The sequence below is a fragment of the Rhineura floridana genome, chromosome 2 (genome assembly GCF_030035675.1).
Source record: "Rhineura floridana isolate rRhiFlo1 chromosome 2, rRhiFlo1.hap2, whole genome shotgun sequence".
Classification (NCBI taxonomy): Eukaryota; Metazoa; Chordata; class Lepidosauria; order Squamata; family Rhineuridae; genus Rhineura; species Rhineura floridana.
Window position 1 is genome coordinate 25,319,142 of NC_084481.1, and position 12,269 is coordinate 25,331,410.

Below are 12,269 nucleotides of genomic sequence, written 5' to 3' on the forward strand. Positions count from 1 at the left end.
AATGGGGGGGGGAGAAGTGGGAAGAAGATGTGCCTACACAGTGTGTGTGTGTATGTGGGGAAGGGCACTGACAACATCTCGCCTACCCCCCCAAATGTGAAGCCAGCACTGTTTTAGCCCCATGCCAACTCTAGATCTATAGATTTAACTTCTAAGAGTTAAGTGGGGGGTGGAAGCATCTCATTGCTAATGCACATACATACACATCAATATAAAGGAGCTATGTAATGCACATTTCACATGCTGGTGGTTCACTTTCAACTCTTGATACTGGATTGTACGCTTAGGAGTCCATATTGATGAGAATTAGAGAGTCAATGCTAAAGCTAAGTCATAGATGGCATGTAACTTCTGTACATTAATGCATCACCCTGTTCTTGGAGAGAATGTCAGGAGTGGGATTCAGTAATATACCTACAGTTGGAATGTCCAAGGGTAAATGAGTTTTGTCAGGCAGTCTTTGATATAGCAAGAGTAATGCAGCAGAAGATCATTATGAAATTAGGACTGGCCTTGCTGGCCTTATACAGGGGACCAAGTAAATAGCTGGCACACAAGGATCTAATAATTCATCTCCTCATAGAAGCTCACATGGAACTTGCACTTTACTGGAAAAGTGAGGAGGATTTTGTGTTGAGGAGATGGTATGACCCAGTATGGAGGTTAGAACTGGCAGATGAACTCAGGAAGCAGTGCAGACTTGACGGGGAAGGACACTTTCCATGAAGTCTGGCTGCCTTTTCCCCCTTTTATTAACTCTAAACCTGGGAAGCCAAGGACCCATGGTTCTCAGAAATCATTTTGAAGAGATTATTAGATTTATGCAGATTATGAAAGTCAAGCACTCACAATTCCTCTTTTGTCTTGTCTTCCCCCCTCATGAAGCAGTAAACACCATCACAATTATTATGCTCCTATCTCCTTTCCAGTCCCTGGTTACAAAAAGCAGGGCCAGCCCCAGGCATGCCAGGTCCCTTGGGCACCACCTGCCCTGGCTCCCAGCACTCCCCTTCCACGATTTGTGGCAGGGAATGGCAGAGGCTCCGAAGCTCCCGCCCTGTGATCCGCAGCAGTGATTCTGCCACAAATCACAGAAGGGGAGTGGAGGGGTCCCTTAAGGGCCCCTGTAGCCCCAGGGGCCCTCAGCCTGGTCCCCACCTGGCTACTCTTTGGAGCCGGCCCTGACAAAAAGCCTCCAACTGAGGAAAAAACACCTGCTGTGGTGGATAAGGCATTTTCCAACTCCCTGACACACACCCCCGACGCAACATAAAGACAAAGATCCAGGCCAAGGGAAGAAAGGTCATACTGCTCTCATGAGGAGCTCAGGCATGCACCATTTCCTCGTTCCACCCTGTGACAAAAAAGGCCCTCAGGGTTCCTTTGCCACCATCATCTTCTCTTAACTCCCTCCAGCTCCCAGCCCCCGTTACAAGAAAAAAATCACTCAGGCCAAGAAGGGAAGGCAATGCTGATGCCATGTGAGGGGCTGCACCATTTCTTTCACACCCCACCTTAGAGTAAAAAAAAGGTGCACGTGGGGTAAAACAAGTTTAGTAAAACAAGCTGTGCCATTGAGGAAAAGCCACTCCCATTTCTAACCACCACCACCTTTTCTAGACTATAAAAAAGCAAAGGCCTTCCGCAGCAAGGAGGAAAAATGTGCTGCTGCACAAACAGACATCATTTTTCTCACCCCACACTTAACTTTTACAGTCAAAACGAAGGTCCTTCAGGGCTAAGAAAGAAAGGGCTCTTATCTCCCTCACCTCATTTAAGGAAACCTGGGGACAATTCCGGATCTGTTGCCTTGGTCCCTCTGAATATGAACTGCCTTGTGTTCACAAAATAAAATAAAAATGAATAAAATGAACTAAGGCAAGAAGTTAGCATTCTGACACATGCACACGCACAGAGAGGAAATAAGAAGAGGCTGCTGGCTGCTTGTAGCTACACAGGTAGGTTGCTGCTTCTGCAAGCTGCACATGCTGAATGTGAGAGAACTGTCAGGGTGCCTTAAAAGAGCAGCACCCACAGATTGGGAAATTGACTGTGTGGGTGTGCATAGGTCTGCCCTATCCTACACTAATTTGCTATGTCCTGATTAGCTAGTAAGATGAAAGAAGGGGGGAAATGGACAACCATAGGGACAGACCTGCTGCTCTTCCCAAGCCTTTTCTATATGAGAGTATTATGGTGGATATGCACCCTGTTCTGGACGGGGTTACACTCCCCCTGAAGGAGCGGGTTCGTAGTCTGGGAGTACTCTTAGATCCTTCCCTGTCACTTGAGGCTCAAGTAGCCTCGGTGGCACGGAATGCGTTCTACCAACTTCGGTTGGTAGCCCAGCTGCATCCCTATCTGGACAGGGAGGACCTCACCTCAGTTGTCCATGCTCTGGTAACCTCTCGATTGGATTACTGCAATGCGCTCTACGTAGGGCTGCCTTTGAAGACGGTTCGGAAACTACAGCTTGTGCAAAACGCGGCAGCCAGGCTGATAACGAGGACCAGGCGGTCCGAACATATAACACCTGTTCTGGCCCGCTTGCACTGGCTACCTATATGTTTCCGGGCCAGATTCAAAGTGTTGGTTTTAACCTATAAAGCCTTATACGGCGCGGGACCACAATACCTCCTGGAACGCTTCTCCCGATATGAACCTGCCCGTACACTACGTTCAACATCGAAGGCCCTCCTCCAAGTTCCGACTCATAGAGAGGCTCGGAGGATGGTTACAAGAACCAGGGCCTTCTCAGTGGTGGCCCCTGAATTGTGGAATAGTCTTCCCGTTGAGGTGCGCTTGGTGCCGACATTGCTATCTTTTCGGCGCCAAGTTAAAACCTTTTTCTTTGCTCAGGCATTTTAGTTTAATATGTTCAAATTGGTTTTAGATTTGTGGATTTATATATATATATATGTTTTTGTACCGATTTATGTGATTTTATTGTATATACTTTCTGTTGTACACCGCCCAGAGAGCTATGCTAGTGGGGCGGTATAAAAAATTAACAAATAAATAAATAAATAAATAAATAAATTACTTTTTTTTAATTCCCAACCCCTGTGAAGACAGGGATGGGACCTGTTCTCCATAGTGATAATTTTGATTGGCAAGCACAGGAAATGGGTAGAAGGGACTCTAGAGAGCCTCTCAGTCAGTGGAAATGGATGGATATGAACACGCGTGTCAGGAGACAAATTGGGCTATACTTTGAGGGTTGGACTGTGTGTGCCCAAATCTTAGGAGGGATAACCCCAGTTGCCCTAACAGACAGTCCTCCCCTGGATGTATATATGCAGACAATGTGACACTGTAAGACCAGTCGAAGGAATGTACACACTCCATGACACAGCTAGGTGTATATCTGTTTATTTTTTTGTGTTGCTATTAATTTTTTTAAAAGAAAACAATAATGGATTGTAGGACAGTGATGTTTTCTTAGCACATCTCTGCAGAACTCTTCATCTGCATTCATTCTTTCATTCTTTCTGCTTTCATACTGCAAAGGGTGGAGGAGATTGTCTAATGGTGAAACCGTGGAGTTTGCATCTAGTCAAAGTCTTAAGATGGAATGTGCAAGGAGGTACCAGATATTCAAATAAGGCTGCGTTGGGTACTATGGTGACTTCAGGTTACACACAGGTCCTAGGAAGAAGTGGAATGTTTCACCTTGGCACTAGTTTCTGAACTGTGGCACTTTGGATTGCAGGAAAGGGCTTACATGCTAAAATGCTCTTACAGAGCCAATCCTGCACTGAGATGCCTGGCTTAAGCAGCTGATTTTGGGTGCCACGAAAGGGTAGCAAATTTTAGACATTTAATTTAATTGTTTATTTTTACTGTCAGGGAGGGTGGGCGGATCCTTGTGACATTTTTTTGCTTCAGGTGCCAAAACAGCTTGGCCACCCTTGGATGCGATGTTTCTTGACTTTGAGTGGAAGGGTTACTTTTTGATACTCTTCTTCCAGGAACAAAATGTCTAGTGGGCCAGCCACGGCTCTTCACAAAATAAATTTCCCTGCAGATAGAAATCAACATGTTAGAGAGATGAGTTCTAGGCTATCCTTAGCCCTGATATTCCGGGTTTCTGTGACTATTATGTTAGAGGTCAAAGGCCTTGATTTCTATGTGCAGGGCAGGCAATTTATTTTGTATAGAGGAACATCCTGACATCTGAGCCCCCAACTACAGTCTGAAGCAGTCCAGTCCAGAAATACAGGTTTAGTACCTCAGTGATAACTAGACTTTTGTGCTGGAATTTGAACAAAACAAACCCAATCCATGCCTCTCAGTCCTACTCATGAGCACTAATAACTGAAAAGTGTACAAATTATGTAAGAACTAGGTTTGATAGATAAAAAACAAATATATCCAATGATAAAAGAAAAGGATATGGATTAGGATTTTAAAAAAAAGTTTTTTCAAAAGCAACACATTATTTCCCCCCCAAATCTCATTACATGTCTTTCCTGTTTTCTTAACCAGACAACCAGTGGATATTTTCTGTTTACCTCCAGGCACCATTCGCAGTGGAAAAGGCTATTCAGACTTAAGAGTAAATCAATATGTATCATACCATCAGATAGGACCATGCAGTACACAGACAAAAGACGCTTAGAAATGAAACAGATAAATAGAGCCAGAGGTAGACAGAAGCTATTCCATCAGTTAATCAGAGGTCAGTGTTTGGAAGGCTGCATCTGCATTCCCATTTAAAATGATTTGGATCTCAATTTTTTAGCCTTTTGACAGCACCTTCCTATGCCATAGGCTGTTTTAATCAACGATGCTTACTCTGAAGTTTGCATGCTCCTCAATCCAGTTATGAAAACTGCACCATAACAATTTCAAAATTGGTACCTCTTTTGGCTGCAACATACATAAATATCGTTAAAGCTTCCAAGTGACCATCCTTTGTTAATGTGATTGCTTGCTAATTATCAGGAATGATCAGTTGGGCATCAACGGAATGTCTGTCCTCCTCTGCCTTTGGAAGGAGACACCTTTCAGCCAGTTGGGGAGGGATGATGAAAAGGGGCAATGCTGAATTTTGCACTTGAGGCAGAAAGAAAAAGAGCTGAGCAGTTTTTACGTGGAGATGGCTAAAATGGAAATTGTTTTTAGGGTGCAGTTGCTCTCTTTGGAAAGCCAATGTAGACTTAGTGGCTATGCAGTCTCATTTTAGGGGTATACAGTACTTGTTCTAAATATACCCTGCTTGCTTCTAATCTGACACATATGTGTTGTTTTTCATGTGTTGTTTGAGTAAAGGGGCAATATGAATAAAAGGGGCCTGTGGGGCCACACGTCCTGTGCCACTCCCAAGGACATTCTGCTCCACCCTAACTAGGGGATGGGAAGATTAAACCCATGTAGACTTCCTTGGGTCCTCTGCAAAAGTCTTTTCGGGTGGTGGTGGTGGTTGAATGACATACATTTTGACAAGGTTTGTTTTGTTTTAATGTATTTTAAAGTCTGCTTTTATCATGTTTTAAAGTGTTTTTAGTGCTTTTGTTTGCTGCCCTACGCTCCTGCTGGGAGGAAATGCGGGATATAAATCAAATAATGAATGAATGAATGAATGAATGAATTTGGTGGCCAACATTTCTTCTTTTCTTTTAAAAAATCCCTCATCTGTTCCTGTTTCATACATGCAAACTAGTAATTTATTTTCTCAATTCAATTCCTTCTCAGTAGGGAAGGATCTGTCAACTTGAATTCCTTCAGTTTCTTATATTTCCCATCTTATAGTTCTTCACATTTCTGCAGCGATTTGCATTTTTTGAAAGAAAACTCATGAAAATTCTTCAGCATTTCAGTGTGACTTCATCTTACTAAACCCATTTTGTATGTAGTTTTGACTACTGCACACGTTTTGCAAAGAATTTCTCTTAATATACTGCATTTGTGTGTGTTATTTTCACTAATCTACTCATTTATATACGCACTTTCCGCTAACGTATGTATTTTTGTAACTATTGCTTGGTTGGCCAACTGGATTGCCATATTCAGATAAGTGCAAATTTCAAAGGATGGCTGTGTTTCGGTTCTCATGTTGTTTTGGAAACTGTAGATTTGATCATTTCACCTTTAAATGTGAACTGGATCGAATTCCTACTTCTCAGGGCGACTGCTGTTGTGCAGCAGCAGAGCGATAAAGGATTACAGCATGTAGCCTACTGCACCGGAAGCATGAAGCGATGAGTATACATAATATTTATTTATTTATTTACTTACTTAACAAAATTTGTATACTGTTTAATTATAAATAAAATCTCTAAGTGGTTTACAAAAACATATGTGTGGACATTATCTATCTATCTATCCTCTGTACACACACACACACACACACACAAACACAGATACAGACATACCCCGCTTAACGTTGCTTCACTTAACGTCGCCTCGCTATAACATACATGCTCCATATGTCCCCATACCCCGCTTAACGTTCGCGCGCTTTGCAATAACGTACACTTTATTGGCATGATGCAGCTGCCATCTAGTGGTGATTGCGTGCAGTACAAGTGTAGACAATTGCTTCACTTAAAGCAGATTTTCGCTTAAAGTATACTCTGCGGTCCCACTGCGAACGTTAAAGCGGGGTATGCCTGTATAGTAGACGATAAACCAAGTTAAGGTAAAAAAAAATGCTGATAAAGTGGCACATAATTAGAGTACAAAACCCAGACATTTACTGGAACATGCATACATACGATGCTTGTCTGGTCTTTGACTGTAATAATCTTTTACTACTTTACTTACATACGATGCATATCCAAATGGGAACAAAATTAAAAGTTATGTTTTGTAGTAGAGAAGGCCACCTATTGTTTTTGTTATTATGTTTATGTTATGAGAGACACAAGTAAATGTGTTAATTCCAGTTCTACAAACTCTTTGTCTAAAACGAGCAGAAGTGAACGCTACAGGAAATATGGCAGACCTGTGTGGCGTTGATCTGCCTCCCTTTCCGCAATGTGTAGTACAATTTACTTTTTGTCTTCCTGACGTCATTACAGAGCACATTACTCTGCTTGCTGTGGAGGCTCGTCTATTAGGGCAAGTGGGGCACTTCTCCACCAACCTCAGTCAGCCAGCCTCCACCTGCCTCCTTTCTTGCTTAAACAACCAGCCCAGTAGGTGGCCCTGGCTGCCAGCTTCCTCCTCCTTTAGCATTGGGGCTGCCCTAGTACTCAACAGGGATGAGGATGGGGAGAATACTAGCATTAGCTGGCTCTGTCTGTCTGTGGGGGTGAAAGTCTGGCTCTACATGTCATTGGCTGTCCCTGTTGTTTGCATCCTTGCCTTTTGTCCCACCAGTCCAAATGGGCGACAGCCACCACTGTCTGCTTGTTAGAGAGGGCAGACAAAAATGCATACTGTAATGACACTAGATGACACAGGGTTACTAGTACTGAATATTAAGAAGAGAACATGATTTCCTAAGTTTAGAGAAAGCAAATGTAGCAACCAAACATTTTGTATTTTTCCATTTATGATTCTCTGGCCTGCAAAATTGGGTATATACATTGGATAATTAATTCACTCTCCAAATTCGTTATTAATCTTATATACTTACCAAGGAATAAACAGAAATCAGCGACTGGGGAGCTTTGCTTTAATGCTATGGATTGCATCCGTCTCCATTCATACATTCCCAGTGGATTATCTTGTGATTAACACACCTGCTGGCAAAAGATGAGATAGTCCTAGTAATGCTCAATTTAACATACACAAAGAAAACAAAAGGTTGGATTCTTCAAGACAGGCCCAAGCTTAGAAACAGTCTTGGGAAACCTGCTGTTTTAAACTGTAATTATATGCTTAGTTTGTATATTCAAGTCCCATTGAAAGACCTTAATTTGTGCTTGTGCAACTGGTCACAAGACAGCAACTAGAGGGTGCCAACCTTTGTTCTTTATCATAAAGGAAGATTAAAGTTCTATATCAGTGTAGCTTGTATTTTGTAGCAGTGGGGCTCAGGAGCAGGGCTCACTGAGGCAGAGCTTGGAAGGAATTGTTTACAAGTAACAAATTATTTGTAATTCATTACTTTTTTGAGGAACGAGTGGGTAATTCCTTTTCATTTTGACTGTAATAGAACTAGGAGTAATTTTATTACTTTTGTGGAGTAATTGTAATGTTTCCAGCATTATTTTTGGGCATGACTTGGGGGGGAGCAGGGGAAATCTTCTGCTCCTCTGATTTGTGGATGAAAATCATGTGCCTCAAACTAGGCTTCTGTGCAGCATCACTCTTCCCTTGTGCTCTGTGGGTGTTTAGGAGGTGACAAGGGAGGAGGTGGAGAGTGAGATGGGGTGGAGTGCAGAAAACAATTGCTTAAAAAATGGGTGGTGGTGGTGAAGAATGGAGTGGAGGGAAAAAGGAGCAGGAGGGCAAGAACATGGATAAAGGAGGAGAAGGAGGCAGCATCAGAATGGAGATAAAGAACTGTGGAGGTGAAAGATGACAATGTGTGTGTGTATATATATATATATACTGTGTTTGCACTTAGCACACAAAGTGGCCTCCACCACCATCTCTGGCTACTGTGCCGTATTTGCAGTATTTTAACTTTTTTGCATCTCAGGGGGAAATGTTTGCTTGGGTGAATGTCCCTTAGTTGGTGGTAGGGCAGGGTCCAGGAGGTGGTTAAGTGAGAGAGATTATGGTTGCTGTCTGAGTAGGGGGGAGGTTGCACTTGGTTTGACATGCAAAGATCTGAGTAGAGGCCTCAGCCTCCCTCCCCACCACCCTTACCAGCGGAGAGACCACCATTGCTATCTTATGGATAAAATGAATTATTCTACTACCTCTGTATGTGTGTGTTTATTTTTACTGTTGTTTTAGGCTACTTAGATGTGCAGCAGCCAAGGCCAGCACCTTGTAGGTATTTTTTTTTAAAAGTAACCGAAATTGTAGTGATTACTTTTAACGTAATCAGTTACTTTCAGAGCAATTGCAACTGTAATGGTAATTACTACTTTTTTGGGCCATGTAATTGTAACTGTAATATATTACTTTTTAAAAGTAACCTTCCAAGCTCTGCACTGAGGGCATGGCAAAACTTTATGCTCTCACACAGGAGAAAACATGAACCTGGCAGTTTTTTTGATGTTTCCATTATAGCCGCTTATACTGCTGCAAAGAGCAAGCCAGAATTTAAACTAAAATGCTTTAAAATGTTATTTCTTTATCCATATGTGGTTTTGGTTATGCTGGGATTACTATGATGCGTCTCTAGGGCAGAGTTTACTTTTCTGTCACTTCTCTGGAGCTACCTTCTTAAAAAAACCCTCACACATTATAAATAACAATTTGACAGTGTAAGGAGGGAGTGCCATTTAGGTAAGGCCAGTGGACAGGACTCTCCCTCTCTCCCCTGCACTTCAGATCCCATATGATCAAGCTTAATGTGATCATCTTTTTAAATAAATAAATAAATAACCGAATAAGTGAAAAGTATTACACAAGTATATTCCTCAGCAGCAAAGTAGCCTAATAAATACAAATCTGTGTATAATAAATAAAATCTGTGTATAATCAATACAAACTAAGCATAAATTCCATATAAAGCCATGCTTTATATCTGTTACAATTGTAACAGATATTGTTATCTGTTATTTGTAAATATGTTACAATCCATAAATAATGTATCCCAAATATCACTCTGATTTCAGTAATCCTGTTTACAATTTGAACATTTGAAAACTATGCCTAATCTGACTGTGTCCATATAGTTTATTTTGTGAAATTCATAAATGGTGGCCGGTGTGTGTGTGCATGTCCTAAAATAAACCATGTTCAGCTTGTTTCCCCTCAACTCTTCAGAAGCATTTATTTCTAAATGTTGGTTTCACACATCAAATGGCTGAATGCTGCCACGATGATGATAAATTGTATTTGTAAGCCATTTTATTACTTTAAATATCCAGGAGTACATATTCAAATCAGAAAGGGGAGGATTCTGGTTTCTTCCCTTCATGACCCTTATGTTAAAATAAGACCACCCCTTCACTCCCCTCTTTATATTTGAATGGGACAAGCATGTGAACAACAAACATGACTGTACCCATCAAGCCTAGTAGTTATCACTGCTGTCCATGCAGTTCAGTATTGTCCATGCTGACTGGCAACAACTTTCCAGAGTTTCAGATAGGGAACATCTCCAGCCCTACCCAGAAATGCAGTGGATTGAACCTGGGACCTTCTGTATGCAAAGTGCTCTGCCACTGAGCTATGGCCCTTCCCCAGATTAAAGCCATTAATCAGTTATGAAGCACCTAACATTTTCTAAATGCTGTACAGAGATTAGAGGGTAAGCCAATGCCTGCCCATAGGTTTACAATCTAATAGATATGATATAAACAGGGAAAAGAATGGGGAGGCAAGAGAAAAACATGCAAATTCAGATACCAAATCTTAAAATTCCATAGTCTCAATAGTATTATCTTATCTGGACAGGTGGTCTTTCCTTCCTTTTAAGACCTTTTTTGGGGAAAAGATAAGATGGTATTAATGGTGATGTTATGTACAATTTTAGAGGAACACTACTAACCCATGAGCGGTATTCAACTAAAAAGTTGCACTAGCATAGGGGTTAGCACTTGCACAATGGGATTCCTCTCCTCTCCTTTCCTGCACTGTCCCCATATCTGCTCTGGAGGGTTGGAGAAAACTCCAGAACAGATTTAAGGGGTGCACAGGGGAGGAGAGAGTGAGATTGTCCCAGTGCACAAGGAAAAATATTTCCACTGATGAAATCATCTGCTTAGCACCACACTGAATACAACCCTGTGTTCCTACTAATTCAGTGTTTCTTAGAAAGTGGGCTGGGACCCACCAATGGGCTTTGGGCATCTTTCAGATGGGCCTCAGTACCACAGCCTGCCTAATGACTCCTCACGTGCTTGTCCTGCCCCCTAACCCATGCCATAACCCAGCCTTTCCCAACCTTTTGGTCCCCAGATGCTGCTGGACTACAGTTGCCATAATTCCTGACCATTGGCCATGGGAGTTGAAGTCCAGCAACATCTGGGGACCCAAAGGGTGGGAAAGGCTGCCAAAGCCTTTTGGTTGGACTGATGCTACCACCAGCAATCCTTTCATGCTGAGTGAAGGTAGCTGGAAGACAGAAGTTCGGGGAGCAGGGGTGGGGGAGAGAGAAAGGAAGGCAGGTCTCCCTACTATTAGATGAAAGGGCCAGAGGAGGTGATGAATGGAATTAAAAAGTGAGATAAAAGTTAATATTAATAAATTAATTAACTGAGAATATAGGAAAGCTGTTACAGGAGGAAGAAGTGAATGTAAAAGGGCCATGGAGGAGGGATAAAATAAACATGGTGGGTGAGTGGGTAGATAAAGTACCAGTTGGGTGTGAAAGGAGAATGGGAGAAGAGAATGGGAGTTCGACCTGACATCACCCACCAGAGCCTCCTGATGCTCATGGATAGTCCCTTGAACCAAGCTGGTCTTCTTCAGGTTTATATCCATACAGAAAAGAATGTCCTAATTGAAGTCAATCCCCAGACAAGAATCCCTCGCACTTTTGATCGTTTCTGTGGCCTCATGGTTCAGTTGCTGCATAAATTTAGCATCAGAGCTGCTGATGGGCCTCAGAAGTTATTAAAGGTAGTTAAGAATCCAGTGACTGATCAGCTTCCTGTAGGCTGCACAAAAATCGGCACATCGTTCTCAGCCCCTACTGTGACAGATGTTCATGACCTAGTCCCTACCGCAGACCCTATAGCAATCGTTGTGGGAGCTTTTGCCCATAGCTCGGTTAATGTTGATTACACAGAGAAGACTATCTCTATTAGCAACTACCCACTCTCTGCTGCTTTGACTTGTGCCAAGATCACCACAGCTTTTGAAGAGATGTGGAGAGTGGTATGAAGTTATGTTCATTTTTGGTAGCTGAACTTACCGTCTGCTTGCTCCATGTTCTGAAGCGATGTTCATTGCAGGGTTTTACCTGGTACATCCCTTTATTATGGAAAGTAACACCTAAAATTCCTTCATGTTTTCTTTTGAGGCAAATAATTTTTTTTAGCGAAGTTAGTAGTCTCAGTACAGAGGTACGTAGAGGCAATTTTGTGTTGCTTGGTCTGAGAACAGCCCGTCAGGAATTTCAAGAGGTCATTTGAATATATGACTGTATATTGACCTTGTACGTCACCCAGAGTGGCTGGACAACCAGCCAGATGGGCGACTAATAAATTTAATAATAAATAAATAAATATAAATAAATTATAGGAGATGGG

The 12,269-nt window shown here is 42.2% G+C and overlaps 1 protein-coding gene across 1 annotated transcript; it reads left to right on the top strand.

Moving 5' to 3' along the window:
* The first annotated feature begins 11,406 nt into the window (after positions 1-11,406).
* LOC133376109 (ribosomal RNA small subunit methyltransferase NEP1-like) lies at positions 11,407-12,038 on the top strand. The gene has a single exon (XM_061607515.1). The coding sequence runs from the start codon at positions 11,407-11,409 to the stop codon at positions 11,899-11,901; it is 495 nt and encodes a 164-aa protein (XP_061463499.1). The 3' UTR covers positions 11,902-12,038.
* Positions 12,039-12,269: the final 231 nt, after the last annotated feature.